The following is a 27,431-nucleotide window of genomic DNA, read 5'->3' as shown; positions in this document are numbered from 1 at the left end:
TAGCTAAGCAATTTATTTTCAGGTTGTACAGAAACAATAAACGAAAATCTAAAATATTTCAATGACATTCAACTTGACCGTTTTAAATTAGCGAAGCATTAGAATTGATGACGTTTTGCAAATCGCACAATACCTGTAACTGAGTTATCACATTCAGACCTTGACGATGCGAACTCAAACATACACACCAACATATTGTGCTAATTGCGAACATACAGTAGACATAATGTGCATGGTGGATCGATCGACAAAAACTGGCCGTTGAAAATAAGCTCCAATAACGCCCTCGTTTAAAATTCAAAATCTATTAACGTTAAGCATTTGCATTCTATGTATATTTGGTTGGTATCATAAAGATATATGATAAAATAGAATCACAGAAAATTGAATTGTAAGTTTAACGGTAGATGGTTGAATTTCAAAAGATCGAGAAATGAATACATTTTATGCAGCATATAAAAATATCGGTGATTTTCTTCAGGCTGAAGTTGTTTGCTTCGATTGCAATAGACTAAAGAGTTATGCAACAGAGGTGTATGTATGAGAATATTGAATAATTGTTACTAAATCAAAATAAATAAATGAATGCAACGTGCAATAGTTAAAAATACAATATATTTCTATAAAACTATTAATACATACCTCCGTAAATACAAAATGTAGAAACAATTAAAATATATCGAGGTGTATCTTTTACGTAAGAGCTCATCACTATTTAGTGATTTAAAATTACATTATTAGAAAAGAAAACGCCGGAAGACCTTAATATACCTACTTATAAAAACTCTGGTTCGCCATAGATCAATAAAACCCGATAAACCAATATAAAAAATTTACGCAAATTAATGTTACATCGGTAACTTAGTTTCGTGAACGTAACTTTCGAAGCATATTTAAATGTGGTAGATATTTTAGAGCCTATAGATATTGGATACTTATCACGACAAATTTTGAGTACAAAATATGCCATGTCTAGCATAAAGTAACGTATTTTATTTTCTAAAATTTAATCTTCCTCAATTTCCTCATGCATAAACTCTCCGGCGGAGTCGTCTTCATCTTTGGGATCCATCATTGGTTCTACAATAGTTTCAACAATTGGCTCGATTTTTACTGGTTCTTCTAATACTCTTGCTTTAGCTTCTATTTGGTCTACAGCTGGAGGGTCCTTAGTTAGTTCGATTTTTTTCTTATCATCTCTAACAGTTCTTAGGGGCTGTACATACGTTGGTTCGTAATTTTTGTTCGCTTCTTTGTCATCTGGTTTGTTCCTGTCTGAATTCACACTGCAAAAAAAATGTTTTTTTTAAAATATATTATTCGCAAAAAAGAAACCGAATGAATCATAAGACCAAAAAGATAAACATAAGAAAAATAAAAAGAATCTGATAGAAACAAAAATTTAAAAGTAAAGTGATTTACAAAAAGAAAATAATATATTAAAAATAAATGGAAAACAAAAACATACCCCTCGGAATAATAATAACACCTTCGATTAAAATAAAGATGATCAACAAAATACCTACATACTTGTTTATAAGACACAAAGAGTTACTGCCCAATCTAATATTGGGCATAAAGTAACTGTAGTATACAATATCGTGCCAAATGGCATCATCGTATTGGAGAATGTATAATCTATTATTATTGCATAATTCCGAGACCAGAACTTGAGAGCTAGGCAAACAGACAGCTGATTTTAATGGCCAAAACAATTGGAATGGACCCAAAATCGCTATTCCAAATAACTATTGTTAACAGAAGGAAGATGGTGTTTGCCAGGTTAGATTTATAATTCGTTGATATTTTTAGAAAGGGTTTGCGGAAAATTTACCTTTGAAAACCATAAATCAAATTATAATTAATGACATTATTTGAAATAATTTCGAATTTTGTGTTTTTGTATCAAGACAAAATGACGGAAATATCAAAGATTGTCGTTACTAATTAATTATTATTTATGAAATGAATCTACGACTTCGTAAACGTGGATTTAGAATTTTAAAAATTTCGCAGCATCTCTGATTTTGCGGGATAAAGACCGTCTCCGGGATGCAAGCTACGAGTATATCTCTGCACCTTTAATCAAAATAGGTTAAACGGATGGGCCGTAGATAGGTAATAAATAGACATAATTTCACATTTATGATACCTATTAGTTTGGCCTTCAGTCAGCAATTAATGTGAATCGGAAAATAATAATAAAAACAAGTGTAAATTAAAAATTTATAACACCCCCGACAAGTGAAGGCATCTTGACAGCTTGACATAAATTTGTCAATTGACATAATATTAAGAACCTAACGGTTATCTAACCTTCTTTTCTACAAGAAAACTAGAAAAGAGCTGATAACTCTTAAACGGCTGAACCAATTTTTTTGGATTATAGCTAAGAACACTCTCGATCTAGCCACCTTTCAAACAAAAAAAGTAAATTAAAATCGATTCATTCGTTTAGGCGCTACGATGCCACAGACAGATACACAGATACACACGTCAAACTTATAACACCCCTCTTTTTGGGTCGGGGGTTAAAAAGAAGAAAAATATCGGTGCAAAATATCTATGCAATAACAGATGGTAGTGTGCTTTGGAACAAAACTCAATCAATATATTCTAATCATAGCTGAATAGTAGCATTCATGTTTCAAATTATTATATTCCTAATTGCGATTGATGAAGATTAATTTCTAGATCAGATCGCAAACTATCGCAAGTGGATTCGTAAAGCTTAGTGTCCACTAGTAATAAAATCTGCACAATTCAAAGTCTACAAGACAAGTTTTCCAAGTTTTATTAGATAATTATACGTACATTTACAGAAGCGGCAAGTTGCTCCGAGTGTTTACTCAGTAACTTGCCAGAGATAATTTCTGCAAGTTTTATTGCTGGTGGATACTTGGCTTAAGACCTTTAGCTATATAGCTATGTAAATAGTTAAAGTATTATATTTAACATCTGTCTGAGTCCAGAGATGCCTAGCCGGTGCAAATCTGGATTAGGGGTGTCGCAAATGGAAAGAAATTTCATGACGCTCCTTCTGATTTTCTTCTTCCTAAAGGATTTCCTTTTAATAGGGAGAACGTTACATTATGAGGTGGATATGAAATTGCTTTATTAGTACGTTTGATTTTCTCTAAATTAACGCAATTTACCTATGCTAAAATACCTAGCAAAAATATTGAAAAAGTGGGTAACCTAAATGATGTATGCCTAATAATGAACGAAATACGCCCTATTTATGAACAAAGAAAAATAATAGGCACTCGGGAATCTAGATCTAGCTATCTAGATCGGTGATAGAAATTTTGAAATCGGATGAGTAATTTCGTAGGTTACCTACTTCCTATATACAAACATAATAAGAATAAACGTAGATATGATGGGCATCAGATTAGGTTGTTCGGGCGATATCTTCAAATATACGTTCCTCTTGAGATTTATAAGGCAACCCTACCCAGGAATCCAATTTCCTCTTCCTGTTTGCGACGTCGTGGGCCGAGCTAGTCTAATAATCTCCTCCTGAGCACTAATGAATAAGACGAGCGGTTCAAATCTAGTTTTTTATATCTAATCGCTGCAGCTGATTCCATTACCAGCTGCCGGCAGACTCATTACCAGGTCTTAAAGAGGAATATTTCAAATCTAATAAATACAGGTTTAGGTACAAATCCTAGTTCCTAGTCTAACAAGAAATCTTCAAGACTTTTTTAGAAGGGTCTTATACTAGCTGGCAGCCCGCTAAAGCTAGGAAAATGTTCCTAGAAATTATTGAGAACTACTTATTCAAAGGAATTTGATTAAAATCGACAACATATCAAAAACTTATTATATAGAAACCTAACCAGCTGCAGCTGTGTAGGCGATTTTTATGGACTTTCAAATGCATAGAAACATCGATGCATAGAAGTAATTCTTAAGGTAGGCAGGTAGGTACCTTCTTACCTAACTATTGTAAATTATAATAAAGCACTTTTTACTTAGATTTTTGGAGAAAAATCAATTTATCAAAGCTAAATAAAACTTTCCCAAATAAGATATAAAGTGAACTGTGCGGAATTCTATACAGTTTTCAAACCTAAACAATATGGACAGACAGACAGACGGCAAAAACCGCAGGAAGTGGAGGAGTGACTAATGGCAAAGAGAACGGAGGTCCGCTGCGAATCAACGAGCCACAACGTCACCGTCATCGTAATGACTCTAGCCTTGAACATGGTACATTCATTGCATTGTTATTTGTGTTTAAACTGATCTTAACAGGGCTCTCTCCGTCACTCGCTTCATACAATCGTAGTTCCAATTTCATTTGAATATTATTAAGTAACCAAAGTCCATGAAATTTTGCAGACATATTCTAGAAACTAATATCTGTGCCTGTGGTGTTTTAGATTTTTCTAAAAAAATGTAGTTTTAAAATTACAGGGGTTCAAAGATTTGTATGTAAATTTTTAAGACCGCGTAACTTAGAAACCGAATATTTTAACAAAAATCTGGAAAGCCACAGACATAGATATTAGTTTCTAGAATATGTCTGCAAAATTTCATGGACTCTGGTTGCTTAATGTTCAAATGAAATTGGAACTACGTTTGTATGAAGCGAATAACGGAGAGACCCCTCTTAAACTGATCTTAATAAGGTGTTCGAGAATGTTTTGGTAGTAGAATTACTAAGCAGATAATTATTGTATACTAAATGATACCTGCGACTTCGTCCGCGTAGATTTTGTTTTTTTTTTTTTAAATCCTGTAGGAACTCTTTGATTTTCCGGGATAAAAAGTTGCCTATATGTCAATTTCCGGGATCAAGCTGCCTCTGTACCTACCGAAGTTCATATAAATCGATTAAACGGATGGGCCTTTAAAAGCCCCATGGGAACTTTTTGATTCTATGTCCTTTGATCTATATCCTTTCCCGGGATGTAAGCTAACTCTGTACTGAATTTCGTCAAAATTGGTTAAACTGTTGGGCCGTAAAAAACTAGCAGACAGACAGACACACTTTCGCATTTAGGTATAATATTGGTATGGTAGTACCTTTAACATTACTTCTAGATAAGGCAGAAAATTAAGGTTTATCTTTATGTGTATGTTATGTGTAAGCCGATTAGGTCGAAGTAGTACCTATCTGCAGGACAGAGAATGAATAGCAGTACCGTATTTGGAAGTCATGACCCTCGACGAGACACTAAGCCAGCAAAGTACTTAGGTACCTAATTAAATACATTTCCATACAATAACCGAAACTCAACGTAATGATTGAGAATAGGTAGTAATCAGGATTAAGTAGGCAGGTACTTCATAGCTTCATAAGCTCCAAGCCTTTTTAGAAGAGTCGACCAAAAGTAAAGTGGTGCAGGACTTGGCATGAGTGAAAGCTGGCTGGTACTTGGAAGCCAAGATCTTTAGGAAGCAATGAAGGTTTTTTATAACTAAATGGGCTTGCACTTGACTGCAATCACACCAAGCAGGATATGATGTAGCTTGAGGTGGAGCGCGCCTGCCCAGAAGATGTCTTTCACTCTTCTTTTGAAGGTACCAATATAGTTCGAACAAATGAACCATAATTTTAATGGAAAAGCAAATTCAGTACTATTTATTTCGTATTTACTTCCAGCTATATTATTTGTCATTACAAAGACGAGAAGCGAAATCGATTTTATGCGCGTCCGTGGGAACTCCACTTTTGGTGCAAGGAACAATATGTGCCTATACGTATTGCCTAGATATACCCACCTATTGTACTTGTTGCCTAGTACTTTTGCAATTTATTATTCAGCACTGACGTCAGTACAAGCGATAGAGTAGGAGCCATTGATTTTCGAAGAATTGAGTGATTATGAACTAGAAATTTTCAAGGCCCAAGAGCATAAAACTGCCTTGCGCACTAGGCACGACACTGAAACTAAAAAGCTCTTCCAAAGTTTTTTTTCTGTCTAATCTAAATTCGTTCACTTATGTAATGAGCGAAGTGAGCCGTTAAAATCTACACTCCACACTCTCGTCTCGTCTGTTTTGAGTTTCACAATTTTCCAATGAAATTGATTATCACAACCTCTGTGAATTTTTTGAATTGAATTGTTCTGAACTTAGGCTTTGGATTCTAGTGACATCTAGATTTAATTATTGAAATATCTTATCCCTATCCCCGTTACAGTTTTTTGTTGTGTTAAAAATGGATACTTTATTTACTTCTTTATACTTTATGTATGTTTAAAAATCTTTGTTAACTTATTGGGACAGCTAGTATACGTGTCTATTAGATGGTTAGTACTTTGTTTTGTTGTGAACTGCATTTGATGTGTCCTCTTCTGTCGTAAATCTATTGAAATTTCGTTTAGTTATGTAAGAGCGAGGCGAGCCGTTAAACTCTACACTCCACACTCTCATCTCGTCTCACGTGCGATATCGTCTATCGACCTTACAGAGTTGGCGCTCCGCCAGCGACCTTTCCTTGATGTCACATCCGAAACTACTCAGTGTTTTGAGCTTCGGGATTAAAAACAGATTATAATATACCAGTGATAATAATCTAGGATTAAGATATCGGCCGCCTGTTCGGGAGGTCAGTCCGATCCCGGGTACAGACCCTTAAATTTTCAGAGCTAAGTGCGTGTTAAGCAATTTAATATCACTTGGAAAAACATAGTGAAAAAACCTGCATGCCTGAGAGTTTAACATAATGTTCTCAAAGGCGTGTGAAGTTTGCCAATCCGCACTGGACTAGCGTGACGGACTATGGTCTATTCTCATACTGAGGGAAGACCCGTGCTCAGTAGTGGATCGGCGATGGGTTGATCATGATGATGATAACGAATGACGATGTTAATAATATACCTAAATATATGTGGTTGGAAAGCCTGGAGCACCAGAGATGTAAGCTTCCTTTCTACGTTTATTCTTCTTTTCTTGTTTGGTGGCTTTTGTAGTGCCAGACCAGCACAATGCATATCACCTTTAAAACGGGGACTCTTTTGACAGTTAAGACACCACTACCGCAGAAACCTACTCAAGTATGCGCTATGCCTTATTTATTTGTCCCTGGAACTTACTTATTTTAATTTTGTGGTATACTTCCTTAGGTACTTATTTATATACGGTCTTTCGAAGCGACTGCAAAAACCGATTAGCGTCGAGTTATTTTATTTGCATTAGATACAAGTAGGGTTGACAAATCCATGGAACACGATCCAAATATAATTTTAACTTAGCTCTTAGGTAATCCTTTTTTCGCCACTAAAGGCCGTTTAACAATTATTGATACGTACGAATACAAGTATTTTTTGTATTGCAAATGCCATATTATAAGAGTGTTTACAATCTGTTGTACAGTGATTCAAGGCGCAAAGATTTTTATAGGTACCTGCACATATCAACTAAGTACCTACTTAACTGTTGAAACTTCAAAAATAAATTTTGGGATTTTCTTTATCAATTTTTAGGAGCCTCATTAGCTAACTTGTGCAGGACAGATAAAAAAATCCTTTATTTCGACCATAAATTATCCAGATTATAATAAAAGCCGGAAGGTCACAGGCTCAAAACATACCTGTTGTTCTTCTTGTCGTATCTTTTCCCAATTCCTTGCACAAGTTTCTAATTTTACAAATTAGTTTTTCTAAATAAAAAACTAATTTGTAAAAGAAAAGGGGATATGAGCCACGTTTAATGTGTCTTAAATTCTTTACAAAAACCGGCAAAGAGGACAACCCTAGAGTCGGTATGTGCGCCCGCGCAGGGGACGCTATTTTGAAGCGCAGGCCGACAACCCCGGCAAGCGGCGCAGACAACGAACAGAAGGTTACCATTCCTTTAATAAGGACACAAATACAGTCTTAGCATCCACATAGAAGCAGCTACGGGTTGAGCTTTGCCTTGTCTATGAATTTCAGTCAGGCGTTACAAGTAAACCTGAGGCACAGCGTTTCATGTCTTGAGGCGATTCCCCTTAGCCATATGTCGCTCGCAGAATGTGATCTTGGAACCTCGTATGTCTGTATGCACTGATTTTAGAGTCTTGGAGGAACATATGGTTTTCAGGAGGATTTATGGTAGCGAATATTTTGACGTTTTAAAGGTTTTCCATCCCACCACAAGTTAATCCTTTGACTGCCACAGTTGATTGAGATCTCACAGTGATAACTTGATTAGGTAGGTAGAGGTTGTGTTGTCAGTTTTTTACCCAACCATATCAATATTCAGTTTTTACTCGGTATCGCTGAATCGCTTGACGACACGATTTTGCTGACAGCATCGTATAGCCAATACCTAAGCTACACCTAGTTAGTCAATTCAAAAATTAAAAATTCTGAACGTGACACAGCGGGAAGATAGAATGCTAATGGGTGTAAACTGTAACATCAAGAAACAAAACATCTGCATCGGTTTAGTACGAGGATAATTTGCAGACACATGCATGTCATCAAGCTTCGCGTCGATATCTTCTTTTTAATTATTCATTGTTCGCCGACGGATACGATATAAGGGTTATCGCACACATACCTATCAACTCGGAAAATCTGCCAATTCGCCGTCCCGCTGACGTCTCATTCAGCGTTGCCAGTACGGTACGAAATTCGTACTTTTTGGGTCATTTTCGTACCTTTGTATCAGTTTTGGCATTTGTGTCATTTTCGCATGTGAAAATAACCCTCCTGTAGGGCTTCGCCGCAGTCGGGTAAAAACGACAAGGCAAGTCCAACTTTATGCCCACAGTTTTGCGTCAACGAATCGCCCACGCCCCCGCGCTTTCGTCTACACGTTGTGAGCGTAAAGCTGGATTTGCTTAATCGATTTTGAGTCGTTAAAAAATGTTACAAATGACAATTTCTAATTGAGTCTCTTTAAAATAGGTTTTAAAGAGTTAAATAGGTTTTTTATACATTTTGTACCCGACAACGCTGCCTGTTAAAGTCTTCCCCAAAAGAGAGCCCAACTGTTGCTGTCGTCGAGAGCAGTAAGCGCCGACGCTACTACCGGTGCCTCCATCCGGTTGACGCCTGCTTGGCGGCGAGGTGATGATCCGTTTCCTGCTTTGATATATGTGCGGCAACCTTTAATCGTTCAATCGCACGTTGGGTCATATTGGCGGATTAGATAGGTACTAACTTAGATATATCATAGATATATATATATATATAAATAAGTAGAGTGTATATAGGATCATAGTAACTGCTGCACCAATCGTACCAAACGTGATTGATATATCAAATATAATAGAAATAATAATATATAGTAATAATATATAATAGAAAGTCATAACTCATGATATATATCTAATCATTAAAATGACAGCTCTTTGTACGTTTGTATCTAACCTTGCCATTGAATTTTTAGGATTAGATAAAGTTGTCTAAAAAATTTGCAGTGGTATGAATCCTGTAGTAGATAGGTATGGGTAAATTATAGGTTCTTTGATAAGTGAGGTTTTATATTTGACGAGCCCCGGTAAATATCCTTTCTTGGTAGAGGTCTGTTATAATATCCTATGTAACGAAAATCTTCACGCAAAATATCAGGTTTCTGGACCTAGCGTTTTGAGCATAACGTACCTATGATGTGTCAGAATCGGTCAAATTATTCTTTTGTATAACTAGATCTCCTGTTATAGCTATGAAGTATGAATTATGAACATGCTTTCATTGAAGCTAAAGATATAATTAGGTAGGTATATCTAGCAAGAGGTTGGCGGGAGGTATCGGTGCAGCGTCAAGATTGAAGGGTTGGTACTATACTATGTTTGAACTCTTGAAGTTCAAAAAACCGATAGACGTTGAAGTCCCAACTCCCAAGGTATTGGGTTGGCGACCTCGCACTGAAAAGTGCGATGTTGAAAGTCCCACTAGGTGGACAAAGTAGGTTGGTACATCAAATGAGCTGCTGAATTCAGGCGGCACATGACCGTGGCGTGTGGGAGTTCCTACAAGAGACCTATGCCCAGCAGTGGACGTTTATCGATTGACAATGATGATATGATGGCTGAAGTTACTTTCGAATCGATTTCGTAAATAAGAAGTTGGGTAAGCACCTTAAGAAATCCGTAACAAGATTTGAATCAAAAATACGAGTTACAAATTTCTCACATTTCCGCACAGAATTCCGCACGGAAAGAAGACAGTGATTAAACTTTACAATGGTCATGGTAACCGCTGTGGGTACCTTTCTTTTTTTTTTCTCTCTCGTCTGGCTTTTACAATGATCAGCCAATGTCAAGTTTGTAGTTATTTGTAACAAGTTAGCTAAACTATAAAAGTATGGACCCCGTCTGTGCCGGCGCTCGCCGACATACGCACGGCACCCCCTTAGAGCGCTTTCCAGTCAGTTTTAACAAAAAAAAAACACTCCAAAGGGTCACAACACGCGCGCCAGCAAACGCCACCACAGACGAAGTCCTGTGGGTACCTATATTTAGCTGAAAGACCTATGCGTAGGCGCAGCGCAAGTTGGCTAAGTGCAATCTAGGAAGATGTAAAGTTAACTGTGACTGGTTAGCAACAGCGAGACAAAGAGATCTATGTCTAAATGCGGTGTCGCCATTTAGGGACACATCGACACATCGCTGCCGCACGCGGGCTACGAAAATAGTTAAATGCCTCTCAGGAGGGTTAATAGTAGGGTGACCAATTCTTGACCATGCGTACAATAATTTATTCCAAAAAAAATCTAAAATAAAATAAAACCACCTCGGAAGTATGACCTACCAAACAAAAAAAATATATCAAGATCCGTTCAAATTTGGTGAAGTAATCGCGCAACAAACATACAAAAAAAAAGCGGCCAAGTACCAAATTTCATAATTCTAGGTCAACGGGAAGTACCCTATAGGTTTCTTGACAGACACAACGGACGGGCGGACAGACAGACAGACAGACAGACAACAAGGTGATCCTCAAAGGGTTCCGTTTTTCCTTTTGAGGTACCGAACCCTAAAACATACAGTCGTATAGAGAACCTCCTTCTTTTTTTGAAATCGGTTAAAAAGATAGCACCTAAGTGGCTGTATTTTTAAGCACTTAATCTTTTTAAGGACTTTTTTTCTATACTCCTTAAGGTAGACAGTGTAACAGCAAGAACAGTAGTAAAGCCTCTAATACAAAATCACAAAAGGTGAAAATCCAGGGAAATCGAAAAGTGTGGTAGGCCTTAATGCACATAAACTGCATCGCTACCCAGGGTACTCATCCTACGTAAATAAAACACCTCGCACAGTACTCAACAGTTGAATGCTTTTAGACAGGTTTTAGATAATTTTGAATTGCAGGTTTTAGATTAATTTTGAATTAGTGGTCTAAAATTTAGGACACCACATTTATTATAGGATCAAAATAATTATTTACCCGGCCTCAATCGGATAGTATTAAAATTATTTTGCCTTTCGTTTATATTTTCTGTACAAATAACTAAAAATTGGGCACAAGAACAGAATTAACCACAGTGAAGCATTTGGGGTGAACCCGCAATCTATAACAAGCCTACTAATTAATTATTTTACTCATAGTAATGGAAGTGATATCAATAGGAAATAAGGAATCAAAACATAGGAACTAGAAATTTCGAAAGGCAATTAATTATTAATGGCTTTAAATTCTATTACCTACTTAATTATCTACAAAATATACAGTACTAGAGGATGCCCGCGGCTTCGCCCGCGTGGATTTTGTTTTTTTTTTAAATCCTGTTGGAACTCTTCAATTTTTCGGGATAAATAGTAGCCTATGTCCTTCCCCGGGATGTATCCCGCTGAGTCTGAACTTTTCATTAAAATCGGCTCAGTGGTTGGGCCGTGAAAACGTAGCAGACAGACAGACAGACAGACACACTTTCGCATTTATAATATTAGTATGGATTCCTGAGAAACTGAAGAGTATACCTACCTAATATAATACAATTCAGTACCTAATCCCACATGCGTTCTTATTTGTTTCAAGTAAGTATGAAATTCTAAAATAGGCGGGAAAAACAGTTTTAACTTTGACACCTATTTTTATCACAAAAGACACAAGATCCAAGTCATATCCAAGTTGTAATCATAGACCAGTTGTAATCACTGATAATAGACTTTCAACAATCTGTGCAGTACGACATGACAATGATTTTGACAAGGGCTCAAAAAGGCTAGAACCCAGCGTAAAGTTAGATGAAAAAAATTATCTTGACAAATGACAGTGACAGAAACAGCTGTGGCTGTTGCCAATGTTGCCACAATCCAATGTTTTGATCCTTTTCCATCTGGGTTTTCCATTTTGTTGTTTTTGTAAACAGTTTCAGGATTAACAGGAAAATTTATGCTTTAAATATATAAAACATAGCTATTATGGTGTTTCCAAAGGTCTATAGCTGGCTTTTTCTTGTGTTGAATACACGTTTGCAATCGAATTCTTTGTTTATAAAGTGAATTTCGTACTGTGCCTAGAAAAAAAGCACAAGTAAGTATGTCTTTATATTTTGGTTTTTTGCTCAAACTTTACTGCTTTTGATTATTTTCAATAGATTGCACATTGCAGAAACAGATGAAAAACCTCAGGCACAAATTACGTAATGTTTCGCTCGAAAAGGTTATGAAATAACTTGAAATACCATATGGTTATAAGCACTGGAAGGACTAAATATTTTGCAGAATTGTCAGTGATACTGGAAACAAGAAGAACTCAGTGCCCATAAGGAGACAGAATCATGGCTGAGATTAAAAGTAAAGCTCTATTTGTGTGCCTTGGTAAGTTCTAATACTAGTAAAAATTCCACAAATAGTTCTCTCATTTCATTCTCATTAGTTAAACTTCTCATTATTATCATAATATTTTGAAAAAATGTTTATAAAAATAGAATAACACAACAAAAAATAAAATAACAGAAACAACAGAAAAATAAAGTAACAGGAGCAACAACATAAATACTAAAATTCTACAAGATTGATAGCTGATTTTTCAATTGTATCAGTCATTTCAAAAACTGCATAAGTCACTTAACTATAATTTTTTAAGGTTCCAATAAAACAGCTGTTTCATTCAAAAGTAAATGAATTTCGAAAGACTTTTTTGTAGACTTGCAACGAATAGTATATTCGGCAGTATACCGAATACCGAATATTCGGCGAGGCCTTTGACCGAATAGCCGAATATTCGGCAAAAGTATTCGGCCGGATTTTAGCGCCAAAAACTTGTACAGACGTGATTGTTTCGCGCTCCTTTGTTTTGTTCTAATGTACTCATCGCTCTGAAGTTGGGATGGTCTACGAGAAAAAAAGAAGTAAACTACTTCCTAAAAATGCAGAAAAGTTAGTCTTTCTGCACCATAACCTTCCCTTCTAAATTTTGATTATGAAAATAATTCAAATGCATAGAAAAATTCTTAACTTGTTTAATACAGAAAATGATTAAATTATGTACCTGTTTTATGTACCAATGACTACTTAATAAATGATTATAATAGAAATGAGAACCTTACCCTTCTAAATTTTGATTACCACAATAATTCAAATACATAGAATCCTCCATTTTTCCAATTCAGAAGATGATTATGTACCTGTGTTATGCACCAATGACTACTTAAATGAATATAACAGAAATGAAAATATGAATCACGTACGTACGTACGAACGTAATCAATCGATTTTAATTTTTCATTTTACCAATTATTTCTCTACGACAAAATATATTATTAAAGTATTCAGTATTCGGCCGAATAATATGTAGATATTCGGTATTCGGCCGAATATAATAAAAGCAGCCGAATAGGCCGAATACTGAATAGTAACCGAATATTCGTTGCAAGTCTACTTTTTTGGGCTGTTTGAACTTCTTATGAAATATACTAAGTTACATGATTTTAATCTAGGTTTTTACCTTTAAGGATGCATTCAAATCATTATTTGTGATCCCAGAATATTGGTCCTTAATGGCATGTCAATAATAACTAAGATATCATCATGAAATTGCATGAATTCACACTAGTTACTTACCTATTCCTACCTCTGATTGATTGAGTGTGTGTTGAATACCAATGACTTGAATGGCTGTGAAATGTATAAACTTTAGCATTTAGGTAAGAGTAATTTTATATTTCTTGATGAAATGACCTGATAGTATAATTTCTTGGATAATTACGAACATAATTTCTCTGACAGGAAACAGCTGCCGTTCACCGATAGCAGAAGGTGTATTCCAGAAGACAGTGAACAAAATGGCACAGGGACATCTGTGGGAGATCGACAGTGCAGGCATAGCAGACTGGAATGTTGGCTACGAGCCCACAAACAGAGCCCTAAACACTATGAAGAAACATGATGTACCATATCACAATGTTGGCAGACAGGTAAGTTTGTATGTACTATTTTTTTAAGATGAGCAAATAAGAAGCTGTGCTAGTCAATGGTTAAGATGTCAACATACTATTCAGGGGATCAGAGGTTCCATCCAAGGAATGCATTTCTATCTTTTCGAAGTCATCTATTTCATTTTCTGGGATAAAAAGTAGCCAATGTTACTCTCCAGGTATTCCGACTATCCCCATGCAAAAATCATGTGAATCGGTTGCTCCTATTGCGGCGTGATTGAAGGACAAACTAACAAACATTTATTTATAATTTAGTTAGTGATGGATACTAAGCAATTTTTTTTACTATTTTACAAAAGATAACACAAGAGGATTTCAATAATTATGACTTCATATTTGGAATGGATGAAAGCAATATGAAGGATCTTAATAAACTGGCACCTGAGAAATGTAAAGCCAAAATATTCCTGCTCGGAGCCTTCGATCCAGAGGGGGAGAGAATCATCAGAGACCCATATTTTGTGAGTACATTTTATAAGCGGGGGTGACTATATCCACATGTTTGTAAGTTTTTTTATAAATCTCATGAGAACATTTTAAATTTCTGGAATAAAAAGTAGTCTATATCCATCTCCAGGGACAAAAGCTATATCTCTGTCCAAACTGACATTGAAACACATGAAAACTAACAAACACATCATGTTTCCATTAATAATATCATGGTGGTCATCATTAAGCTACGTCATTCTATGATATAGTTTTATTTTCAGGACAACCATGACAGGGGTTTTGAGAAGTGTTACCAGCAGGTCGTAAGGTCCTGTAAAGGGTTTTTGGAATGGTTGGCGCAAAGAAACGATATGTGATTAAATGATGAATATAGGATAGGTACATATTAATTTATGAATATTTTTATATTATTGTTATTTAAGTATTAAATTATAACTTGCCATATAATAAAAGACATAATTAAATTGCAATATTTTTTGTTTTAAATGAAGATAGTGACTGGAATATCAGTTAGCGCAAAAAGCGACCTCCCTGGCGCAGTTGAAAGTGGCTGGTCCTGGGTTTGATTCCTGGCAGGGTTTGGAATTTTATAATTACTAAAACACTGGTCTGGCCTGGTGGGAGGCTTCGGCTGTGGCTAGTTACCACCCTACTGGCAAATCCGTACCGCCAAGCGATTTAGCGTTCCGGTATGATACCGTGTAGAAACCAAAGGGGTATGGGCTTAATAAAAACTGCCATACTCCTTCCAGGTTAGCCCGCTTCCATCTTAGACCAGTGAGTGATATTCATCAAATCTTCGTAAAATTTATATGGGACCACCTGCGAAGTATACCCTTTCAAACAAAAAAAAATTCCTAATCGGTCCAGGGGTCTTTGAGTAATCGGGGAACATAATATATAATAAAAAAAAAAAGATTCCGACGAATTGAGAACCTCCTCCTTTTTTTGAAGTCGGTTAGTAAAACACTCGTAAGTCTGAAAAGTTAAAAGACGTGCTCGGGATCGAATCCTGGACCCCTCTAATAAAAGGTACATCTTTTCAATTGAACTTGTTTATATTAACTACAGACTGCTTAAAATATATTAAAACTAATATATAAGGGCGCATTACCGTTAGTAAAATGATGCGGGCATCGTTAAATCAATTTAGTTGGAATCTCTGGAATTCGGTGTGAAAATAAACAACTAGGCACACATGCAGCGTGTTGGCTGGCCATTGGCATGCTACATGTATCATTGGAATTAAAGTTGGTATAGAATTTCGCAGTAATTGTAATTAAGTAAGTAAATAAATAAATAATTCGTTTATTGAGCAAAACATAGGTAAGTTATTGTTACATCTGCATATTTAATGTACCTAAGTATTATTAAATCTTATTCTAAAAAGTAAGGTAAAAAGAAAGCCCTATTCAATTATATGTCTCGGTAAAATCATTTTAATTAACCCCCGACCCAAAAAGAGTTATAAGTTTGACGTGTGTATCTGTGTATCTGTCTGTGGCATCGTAGCCCCTAAACTAATGAACCGATTTTAATTTATTTTTTTGTTCGAATGTTATCAGCTCTTTTCTAGTTACTGTAACCTTCACTTGTTGGGGGTGTTATAAATTTTTACTTACTCATGCAATAATAATTAACCTTACTAAATTACTCATGTAATAATAAGTAACCTGTAAACTAAACTAACCGGTAATATCTTTTTGGGTTCTTTAAAGGTAATATCTGTCGATCGCCGATAGCGGAAGGTGTTTTTCAGAAGAGCGTGAACAGTATGGGCTTAGGAGAGCAATGGGAGATAGACAGTGCTGCTATAAGCAGCGAGTATGTCGGTTATCCGCCGGACTGGAGGGCAAACGGTACTATGCAGAAAAGTGCCTTACCAGAATTTTGGTAGACAGGTAAGAACTTAAGAGATTGCGAATTTTATAGTCTTTCTGGTTAAAACGTAGTATCCCTTAGCACAAGGGGGAAAAGAGGCGCGGGGTATGGGGAGGGAGACTCCCTCAACCCTGATACCACTCTCATTACGAGGTAATGGGCAGTTCCACAAAAAAAAAATATAACTTAACCCCAAACAATGACATTTAGTATTGCGCCCGCGGGGTGAGCGGTAACACAGGTGGGGGGGGAGGACCCCTCTTCGCTAAAAATCGGCGATTTTATAATAGCACCATGGGCAAAATGCCACAGACCCACTGTCTGAGGGGTGGGAAGAAAAATTCGTGCTTGTTTTATCTAATGGCGAATACTTTAAGATTGGTACTATGTCAGAAATCTTCATGGTAATGCCATCAACGTCCCTACAAAGTTCCAACACAGTTACATCACAATCAAAGTTATTTTACCTATGGTTACCTTTACACTGTCAACCATCAATAAAAGCAAAATGGGTTGCACAAATCAGGGATTGTTAACTTTGCACTATTTTACTTCTGACCTATGTTATGGAGGTATCAATGCCGACTTGTGAAAACCTACTTTGCTTGTTATTGGTGGTACAAGTTTAACAGTAACGATAACACCTTTTACCATTTGTCTTGGATTGGAGCTTAGTTAAATCTCTTTGTATACTAACAGATCAAAAAAGAAGACTTCAACAAATATGACTTCATATTTGGGATGGATGAAAAAATCATGAGCGAACTCAAGAAAAGGGCACCCAACGGCAATAAAGCCAAACTGTTAATGTTTGGAGACTTTGAACCCCAAGGGGACAGGGTCATCAGGGATCCATATTATGTGAGTAAAAACCTTATATCAATAAATTACTACGACTTTTTTCAAGTCTTCCTAACTACTAGGCACTTCACATGTAAAGTTGGTCTACAGGTACATGAACTAAAAATATTTTGCTTGTGATTACAGGACAGAGACTCAAAGGGCTTCGACAAGTGCTACAAGCAGTGTGTGAGGTGCTCTAAAGGATTCCTCGAGCAGTTGGAGAAAGGACTACTGAAATAGTTATTTTACAGTATAAAAAAATTTTCAAAAGAAAAATAAAACCGACTTCAAAAACGACAAACACTAAAAAGTAAAAAATAACTTTTGTTTAGCTACACGTGTAATGTACCTAGGTATGAAGTCGAGCGAGCATATTAAAACAAAATTAGAAATCCAAGAGTGAAGCTCGCCCGACTTCATACCTAGGTACATTACACGTGTAGCTAAACAAAAGTTATTTTTTACTTTTTAGTGTTTGTCGTTTTTGAAGTCGGTTTTATTTTTCTTTTGAAAATTTTTTATTTCACAATTTTTAGTGGCCCCACTGTACTATAATATGCTGTGCCCAGTTAAAACCCTACTGTTTACTAAGCTATTACACTGATCGCGAGCAATTTGCTCCTATCCATTGAGGAGTTCTGTTCTCCATCTCCGAAGATATTCATCAGATCTTCACCAAATTTATATGGGACCACCTGCACAGTATACCCTTTCAAACAAAAAAAAAATTTTCCAAATCAGTCCAGGGGTTTTTGAGTAATCGGGGAACATACATAAAAAATATAAAAAAAAATAAAAAAAAAAAAAAAAAAAAAAAGATTCCGACGAATTGAGAACCTCCTCCTTTTTTGGAAGTCGGTTAAAAATATACATTCCAATCCAATTTCAGTCATAAAAAACTAGAAAAATGTTGCAGAATTGTAATTAGTAATTACAAATCACTTTTTTTATTTAAAAATATTGTTTTTTTTATATAATAAATTATTGTAAAATATATTTTTTAATTAACTTGTTTTACTCAATTTTTTTTTTATATGTGTAAAAATAATTATCAAAAATTGAAAAACTTAGGTCTCATTTAAACGAGAGCTTATTTACGTGTTAAGGTATTTTTTGATTAATGTAGTTATGTATATAGGTATGTAAAGGTAAAAAAAAATATTCAAGTAGGTCATGCCTAGGCATAATTTTACCGCGTTTCTTGAGTCAACAGGAGTTAAGAGTTCCGTACCCGAAGGGTGCCAACGGGACCCTAATACTAAGCCTCCGATGTCCGTTCGTCAGTCTGTCTTTCAGGAGGGATGTATCTCATGAACCGTATAGGTAGAGAGTTGAAATTTTCACAGTACGTGTATTACTATGGCCGCAATGACAACAAAGAAAATTGTAGATTGCTTCAATATAAATAATTACAGCTATGGTTTACTTGTAAGGGCGCATAACGGTCATAGTAAAATGATGCAGGCATCGTTAACTCAATTTAGTTTAAATCTCTGGAATTCGTTGTGAAAGTAAACAATACATGCGGCATGGCATGTATTATTGGAAGTAAAAATTATCTCAATTGTAAATATAGGTATTTAAAGAAGCGACAGCCATTATTGATAATTTTCACTGAGTTTGTGAAAGGTGTTGTCTCTAAAAAAATAATTATTAATCAAAAATAATAATATGTAAAACGAAACTCGAGCCATGCAGGTGCCGGTTTTTAATTTAACCGCCCGCTTCATTTCAATCGTTCAAAAACTTCCGAGTTCAAGGCAGTTTTTTGTGACCTTGACGAATGACAAAACCATAGACAATTCACAACTGTCAGTGTCAAACACTAGTTGACACTTGACAGAACAACAAATAACAAGACTTTGTAGAGTTTACGTGCTTTTATTTAATTTCTTCAATAAATAATTATGTCCGAGAAACAGAAAGCCCTATTCATATGTCTCGGTAAGCATTTTCACTAATTATTCATGCCAATTATAACCTCTAAACAAAACTAACCGGTAATTTCTTTTTGGATTCTTTACAGGTAATATCTGTCGCTCGCCGATAGCTGAAGGTGTTTTTCAGAAGACCGTGAACGATATGGGCTTAGGAGAGCAATGGGAGATAGACAGTGCGGCTATAGGGAGCTGGCATGTCGGTAATCCGCCGGACTGGAGAGCACTCGATACTATGAAAAATCATGGAGTTCCTTACGGTAACTGTGCGAGACAGGTTGGTAGAATGCGAGTTTTAACTTTTTAAGGCTTTTCTTACGCAGCTGTGCAATTTTCGGTAATTTATAGATCATGCCTGGCATGTGTTGTGTAATGTGACCAGTAGTGTCACCTTTTGTTTGTTGTGTCAGAAAGCTTTAGACAAGTACCAACAACAATTGTGCAAAGATTCACCTTTTCGGGTAAATGATGTAGGTATAAATGCTGGATTTACTGTGATTAAAAGTATTGCCTGCATCCAGAATGTCTTTGTGTCTAATTTCATCCAGATTAGTTCAGTTGTTAAGCTGTGAAAACGTAACTGGCAGATAGGTACATTCTTTCTATAGATTGTAATATTATAAATGAGAAAATATTGTCTAGGTACCTACCTAGGTACCTAACTAGTGTGAATATCTGTACCTTTTCACTGTCCATCCATTTAAACGATTTTTGATTCATACACATAACTTTCATCCTAGAGCTACATGGCTAATTTTTTTCTAGAAAAATCAAAATTCCCACAGGATTTTTAACAATCTTAATCTCTTTGTGTGAGGTTCCTGAACCAGTGCTTATACACTTGATGATTTAAAAGTGTGTACTTGTAAAAGTTAATTTAAAAAATATTTCTATTCTATTCTTTTCTATACAATAGATCACAAAAGAAGATTTTAACAAATATGACTTTATATTTGGAATGGATGAAGAAAACATGAGAGACCTCAAGAAAAGGGCACCCAAGGACAGCAAAGCCAAGCTGTTACTTTTTGGAGATTTTGACCCCCAGGGGGACAGGATTATTAGGGATCCTTATTATGTGAGTATAAACCTTATATTAATACTGCAATTTTTTTCAAGTTTAATTTAACTTATTATAGTGCTATTTCATTAGTGCAGAAAATGTTATATATTCTCTATAGAAAATATTTGTTCATGGTCTTCATTCTTGTTACTTAAGTTTATATTTTAAGTACAATCAAATCATCATCACTTTAATCCATTGCTGAGCACTACTGAGCATGGAGCTTCTTTTAGAATGAAAAGAGCTTAGGCCAAAATCCACCATGCTGACCAAGTTCGGATAAGCAGACTTCATATATCGCAGAGAATATTATGGGGAACTTGCAGGCATGAAGGTTTACTCACTATGTTTTCCTTCCAAACATTATATTTGATTACTTAAAACGCACAACTCGAAAAGTTAGAGGGATGTGCTCAGGATCAAACAAACCCCCTAATAGGAGGCTGATTTTTTAACTACCAGGTTATCACCACTTCACATGTAAGGTGGGTGTACATTACATAGTAAAAATTTTTTGCTTGTTATTACAGGACAGTGACTCAAAGGGCTTTGAGAAGTGCCACCAGCAATCTGTTAGGTGCTCTAAAGGATTCCTCGAGCAGTTGGAGAAAGGACTGGTCAAATAGTTATTTTGCAATATAACTCATATTTTGCATTCCAAATTCAGTCATAAAAACTGAAAACATGTTGCAAAATTGTATTTGGTAATTAATTAATTGCAATTTGTAATTACAGTTTACCTTATATTTAAAAATTGTTTTATAGATATTAAATTGTTATAAAATATAGTTTTTAATTAATTTGTTTCATTCAATTTTTGATATGTTTAAAAATTATTTTTAGAAGTTGAAAAACAATAATGGTTTCAGGAATAATAATAAACAAGTACTTACATATAGTAGTTGTATGCGATTGCCAAGTACCAGAGGCCAAAAATTATGATTCCTTCTCCCATAGTGGAGGTTGTAGAGGATTCTGTGGATGTTTTTATTTTTTAATATGTGTATTCGTCAATATCCTATGTCTGTCTTTGAAATGCTCCAAATTTAGTCAAAATTGGTTTAGTAGTGGAGACATGGAGAGGTAATAGATAGACAGACAGCTGATAAACATTTCTAATAGTGGGAAGGGAAGTATGGATTTACAAATCACAAAATGAATGGTTTAAGTATGTTCTCCATCTCTTTTAATTTTTATAACTTTTTAATTAGATTTTCTACTTTCTCATTTCCTGAACCCACTGATGTTTGATCTCAAGATAATAAATTAATATTTCGGCTTATGTAAAGACTTATGGCAACACAAAGACTTATGGCAACACAAAGATCCTGGGTTCTTTAAGTGGTAGTCTCTCAGAATGAGAAGGGTTTGGCCATAGTACACCACGCTGGCCAAGTACAGATTGACAGACTTCACACACCTTTAAGAACATTATGGAGAAGCACGTTTCCTCACGATCTTTTCCTTCGCCGTTAAAGCAAGTGATATTTGTTTGTTTAAAAAGTACATAACGCCGAAATGTTAGAAGTGCGCCCGAGATCGAACACCCGATCCCTTGAACAGAAGACCGACTTCTTAACCTCCTGTAGGTGTATAGTGACAATAGGTACTTACATACATCTATTTAGTTAATTGCCTTGCTGATTTGTTAATCGGGAGTATCCCGGATTTGGAACAGTGTGCCCATTGTGTATGCAAATTGATTAAAAAATAAAATGAGAATTTAGGTCATGTTTACAGTGATTTTCTTGCTATGACAGATTGTCAAAATTCTATCCAGTAGAGATTGTAGAGTCCTAACTCATAGATTTAGGTCTTTGGCTTGAACAAGAAAGGCCTCTTTAGCCCATCAATATTACACCAAACTAAATTAGAAAATATTGTTCCCAAAAATTATACAGTTTAATCAATCAATCAGTCCGTTTGCATTCATTGCTAAAGATAGGTCTTCCTGAGAGTGGGCCACCACCTACGGTTCTCCGCCTTCTTCATCCACCCACTTCCCACATCTAAGAACTAAGGTAGTCCCAAGCCGCCTTCCCAGTATACGCGGTCTCCACTCCACAACATGTTATGCACTATGCAGGTCGTTCCATGTAAATAGACCACGTTTTACCTCGTACTTGCGCAGCAGGCAATTTATCGATTTATTTGGTGATATGAAGTCCTTACTTCATATCACCAAATAAATCGATAAATTCGCTCGCGTCGCTCCTTAGCGACTATTCGGCCGCACATTGGTGCAAGCAACCTTTCGTTTCACGGACTGAAAATACGTTATAGCCATGTGCTGACATCTATAAAATGAACTGATAAGTTAAATCTTGGACCTCTAGCTAATTAGCATTCACAGCACTTGACCAGTGGACACCAGGATCTTTGGAAGGAGTAAGGATCTTGAAGAATCACCTAATATTTTAAAATGTAAAGATATTGAACGAAATCTTACCTTATGCTGGTTGTTGATTGATGGATCAGTAAATAAAGGCAAAAAAATGATTCAAGTAGGTCATGCCTAGTTATTGAGTCACATAACTTTAGAGTTAGGGTCCCATTGGCACCCGAAGGGAGTTAGACCTATTACTAAGCCTCCAATGTCTGTCCGTCCGTACGTCACGTCGTTCTGTGAGCGGGCTGTAGGTATGTTTTGAACTGTAATAGATAGAGTTGAAATTTTCACGGAACGTGTATAACTATTGCCGCTATAACAACAAATAATAATCTCATCATGGCCGCCATGAAAATTAGTGTTATTTCTTGTACGGAACCTTTCGTGTGCGAGTCCGACTCGCACTTGACCGGGTTTTTAATGTATGTAGTTATTAGTTACCCTTACAGATACAGCTTGAGTTTCACTGAGACTGAAGCCTTGATTGGTTGAAAATTCGAGTTAAAGGAAAAATAATCCAAATTCAAAATACCCAACTAATTGTTCTTACTGCATCAATGTGTATAGAAAAACTATTGTGATCTGTAAAAACATTTTATTGAACCTTTAACATATTATACAAGTTACAACTAGTTAAAAACTTACCGCTATATAATATTCCAATACATAAAAATGTTATTCTAATGTAAATATCTCAATAACATATAAACAATTACTTTAGGAGTGTACAATTTTATCACGTTGGCCACCACATGCTTCTGTGATCCAGTTTTATAAGTTACATAACCATTACAGTATGCAATAGGTTTAGAGGGGCGGGGACGCCCCGCACACCCGCACAGCCCCAACGCTAACCCGGTGCTGGTTGTCGCAGGTGTGCGGGGCGTCTCCCCGCGTCAAACTCCGATTGCCATCTCGACCTGTCGCGTACTATACTTACATCGAAAACAAACGCAGTGATTTTAATCCATCCATACTAATATTATAAATGCGAAAGTGTGTCTGTCTGTCTGTCTGCTACATTTTCACGGCCCAACCGCTAAACCGATTTTAATGAAAGGTACATACTTGGGATACATCCCAGGGAAGGATATGGGCTTCTTTTTATCCCGGAAAATCAAAGAGTTCCCACGGGATCTTTAAACCCACCACGCGGACGAAGTCGCGGGCATCCTCTAATTTGATATAGATTCGAAATCAGCGCAACGAACTCGATCTATCGATTATCACTTGCAGGTTAACATAGCTTGACATAACCACATCCTTGAGCAATTTATTCCATACTAGAGGATGCCCGCGGCTTCGCCCGCCTGGATTTCGGTTTTTTAAATCCCGCAGGAACTCTTTGATTTTCCGGGATAAAAAGTAGCCTATGTCCGTCCCCGGGATGTAGCCCATGTCTGTACCAAATTTCATCAAAATCGGTTCAGCGGTTGGGCCGTGAAAACGTAGCAGACAGACAGACAGACACACTTTCGCATTTATAATATTAGTATGGATATGAACAAATCTATTGGTCAGAAAGTGTTTAAATGGATCATGGATCATGATGATTATGATAGATAGGCAAGTGTCTTCAGTGGGCAGCAACAAATCCCGTTTGCAGCTTGTTCAGGTACTCCTTGCGAGCAGGCATGTGGTCTGCGGGGCGGTTGTATGGCAGCCAGACAGGTTCGCCGATGAAGAACCGCTTTGCGTGAATGAAGTTCTGAAACAGATACACAGTCGTGAGTCGTGTGCATATAATTAAGAGCAACTACCTACATCGTACAAAACAACTTGTTATTAACTATGTTGCAAAAACATAGATAACTTTTGACCACTTCTAAATCCATACTATTCATACTAATATTTTAAACGCGAAAGTGTGTTTGTCTGTCTGTCTGTCTATCTATCCAGTCTGCTAACTTTTGATTGCCTAAAAATTTTAACCAATTTTGATGAAATATGGTACAGAGTTAGTTTAGATCCCAGGAAAGGATACTTTTTATCTCAAATCAAGTTCCCACAGGATTCTTAAAGGCCCATCCATTTGAACAAAATTTGGTATAGAGGTAGCTTGCATTCTGGAAATTGGCGGCAACTATGAAGTTTGGATCACAGTGGCTTTGGCAGTACCAGGACTTTCTCTGATTGGGAAATGTCATACTTACATTAGTATCCAATGTAAACCGATGGTAGATACCACTAGGGATGATGATCATGTCCCCCGCAGTAACTGCGATGCGGATCCACTGGTCTTCTCCATCCCGCACGTCGAAGTAGCCTGACCCATCTAGCACCAGCCTGGAAAATTTAAAAAAAAACAGCTTAAAGCAACAGAAGCCAGTTAGCAAACTGAGAGGTTTGTGGCTTTAAATGAGCTATACCATAGTAAAGTTTAAAAAAAACAAGTGTCCATATACATAATGTACATACGAGGTGATGCCCATGACTTCATCCACATTAATTTAAATAAGTATGTATTTAAAAATTACGAGAGATTTTTTGATTTCCACCATTAAAAGTAGCCTATGCCACTCACTCTCCAAGACTAACTTATCCATGCAAAAAATAACATCAATCTGTTGCTCTGATGTGATGCGATTGAAGGGCAAAACAACAAACAAACACAATTTCATTTTATAGTATGGGTTTTTCCTTTTTTTTTCCCCCTCTCTCTGGCTGGCTTTACAAAGATTAGCCAATGTCAAGTTTATAGTTATTTGTAACAAGTTAGTTAAACTATACAAGTATGGACCCCGTCTGTGCCGGCGCTCGCCGACATACGCACGGCACCCTCTTAGAGCGCTTTTCAGTCAATTTTTACCAAAAAAAACACTCCAAAAAGGCAGAGCACGCCCGCTAGCTAACACCAACACAGACGAAGTCCTATAGTATGGGTAGTGATTACTTAATAATTGTGTACAAAGATACTTAATTGAAAGAAAAAGAAAGAAAGAAAAACGTTCATATAAAAAACATTACTTTTGAAAAATAAAAAATTGCCCTTAATGTTACTAACTATTCGGTACTATAAACACCTTGATGAAAGATGGTAGCCTTAAACAGATTTTCTTATTAGCCGTCATTTTAGATAGATAGAAGTAATATTCATATTACTTTCTTCCCAAAAATGATCTGAATTTCTCTCAAGTTATGTGTACATATAAAAAAAAAACTTCAACCTTATTTCTTCATCAGTATGGAGATGTTCTTCATAAAAAGACTTTATTTTGTCCTCATAGTTTGGCAGGCACTCCTTTGAGCAAGTGATTTCATCTTCGTAAGTGTAACCTCTGTCTTTTTTTATTTTGTCCAGCACTCCATCTGTTGTGTAAGTCTCCACATTTATCTGTAATTTAGACAATAATGTAAGTATATATAATAAAAACCTCTGAAATGTTCTGAATTATTGTGAAAACCAGATTAAAATCTTTTGTTTAGGAAATATAAGGAGAAAAATAGAAGTTAAAACTGACAAATACAAATTAAAACTGCTACTATCTACATAAATCGAAAATTCTATGCTCAAATAATCTATTTAGTAATAATAAATTACAAAATATTATGTAAAATGACTTCTTTATCTCATCTTATTTTTAATTTAATTCAGTGCCCTCGTCCAGTAGTATGTTCTTGGGCCAATACCAGTTCAACTGTGAGTTCAAATAAGATAAGACCACCTAGCTAACCAACAAGTAAATAAAATTGATAAGTTAAAACGCAGAAACTTACATTGAAATATTCGACTCCAGTTTTTTTGTACAATTCTTCGAGTGTGATAAACTTGGGAGGGTCCCTATGGTGCTCCAGACGCTGGTCGTTGGTATTGTTGTCCATATACCAAGCTTTAACCATGGTTAAAATTGAAATTATACTAATAAAACAAACCCAAAGCCAAAACACAACTTTTTGATCAGCGGGTGTTTTTTTAAAATTGGAATTTTTACCACAGACCAATAAGACATATTTTTACACACAGTCCACAGACGATATACTAAAAATAAATTTGACATTATGTACTTTTAAACTTGGTGCTGGACTTCGTCTGTGGTGGCGTTTGCTGGCGCGCGTGCTCTGCCTTTTTGGAGCGTAGGACGGGACGCGAGCGACGTGCGCGGGATCGCCGCCCGCCTGCATGCCGCCCTGGCGGGAGCTCCGGGCGGTCGGTCGGCAGATGTCGCCCGTTGGGTCCCAGGGCCGACGGACGCACTTCGTTCCTATTTTGGCCAAGGAACGGCCAAGGAGTAACATAGGCTACTTTTTTAACAAACTTTCAAAAATGGAGTTTGTGTTTATCTATGTATTCAGTATTGTACATCGATATCTCCGAGATTTCTGAACCGATTTGCGTAATTTTTTTTAATCGATAAAGGAACTTGAAACATTCTTCCATAAAAACTTTGGATTCTAACTCCACAATCCTGATGCTGCACTAAAGCTGATGGCATTTAGAAACTGTTAGTTATAAATTGATATTGAAGGTTGATACCGGAGCCAAGCCCTCAACCCTGATGCTGTAAGGAATTGCATTCCTAACTCCTGGTAATCCCTC

At 36.3% G+C, this 27,431-nt stretch overlaps 4 protein-coding genes across 5 annotated transcripts; 2 read left to right on the top strand and 2 right to left on the bottom strand.

Moving 5' to 3' along the window:
- Positions 1-588: 588 nt before the first annotated feature.
- On the bottom strand, positions 589-22,987 carry LOC123877495. Its single transcript, XM_045924298.1, has 3 exons — positions 22,915-22,987; positions 21,399-21,480; positions 589-1,286 (listed from the first exon to the last, which is right to left on the bottom strand). The coding sequence occupies exons 2-3, from the start codon at positions 21,458-21,460 to the stop codon at positions 1,007-1,009; spliced, it is 342 nt and encodes a 113-aa protein (XP_045780254.1). The 5' UTR covers positions 21,461-21,480; positions 22,915-22,987; the 3' UTR covers positions 589-1,006.
- On the bottom strand, positions 6,741-26,838 carry LOC123877462 (1,2-dihydroxy-3-keto-5-methylthiopentene dioxygenase). 2 transcript variants are annotated; one of them, XM_045924274.1, is made up of 5 exons: positions 26,612-26,838; positions 26,062-26,228; positions 25,048-25,180; positions 24,452-24,602; positions 6,741-6,812 (listed from the first exon to the last, which is right to left on the bottom strand). In XM_045924274.1, the coding sequence occupies exons 1-4, from the start codon at positions 26,732-26,734 to the stop codon at positions 24,471-24,473; spliced, it is 555 nt and encodes a 184-aa protein (XP_045780230.1). In that variant the 5' UTR covers positions 26,735-26,838; the 3' UTR covers positions 6,741-6,812; positions 24,452-24,470. The 2 variants fall into 2 exon arrangements, 1 of the variants encoding a protein (XP_045780230.1); XR_006798600.1 differs by lacking the exon at positions 6,741-6,812 and adding an exon at positions 23,476-24,177 and having other exon boundaries at positions 24,394-24,602.
- On the top strand, positions 12,105-18,406 carry LOC123877485 (low molecular weight phosphotyrosine protein phosphatase-like). Its single transcript, XM_045924286.1, is given in 7 exon segments — positions 12,105-12,425; positions 12,504-12,712; positions 16,500-16,653; positions 16,655-16,682; positions 17,362-17,523; positions 17,650-17,759; positions 18,368-18,406. Coding segments are annotated over 5 exon segments (480 nt in total). The 5' UTR covers positions 12,105-12,425; positions 12,504-12,672; the 3' UTR covers positions 17,746-17,759; positions 18,368-18,406.
- On the top strand, positions 19,304-21,301 carry LOC123877474 (low molecular weight phosphotyrosine protein phosphatase-like). Its single transcript, XM_045924276.1, has 4 exons — positions 19,304-19,449; positions 19,532-19,719; positions 20,359-20,520; positions 21,036-21,301. Exons 1-4 carry the CDS (start codon positions 19,413-19,415, stop codon positions 21,129-21,131), a joined length of 483 nt encoding a protein of 160 aa, XP_045780232.1. The 5' UTR covers positions 19,304-19,412; the 3' UTR covers positions 21,132-21,301.
- Positions 26,839-27,431: the final 593 nt, after the last annotated feature.

This window comes from Maniola jurtina, chromosome 2 (assembly GCF_905333055.1).
Source record: "Maniola jurtina chromosome 2, ilManJurt1.1, whole genome shotgun sequence".
Taxonomy (NCBI): Eukaryota; Metazoa; Arthropoda; class Insecta; order Lepidoptera; family Nymphalidae; genus Maniola; species Maniola jurtina.
This window is presented reverse-complemented; position numbering and strand designations above follow the sequence as displayed.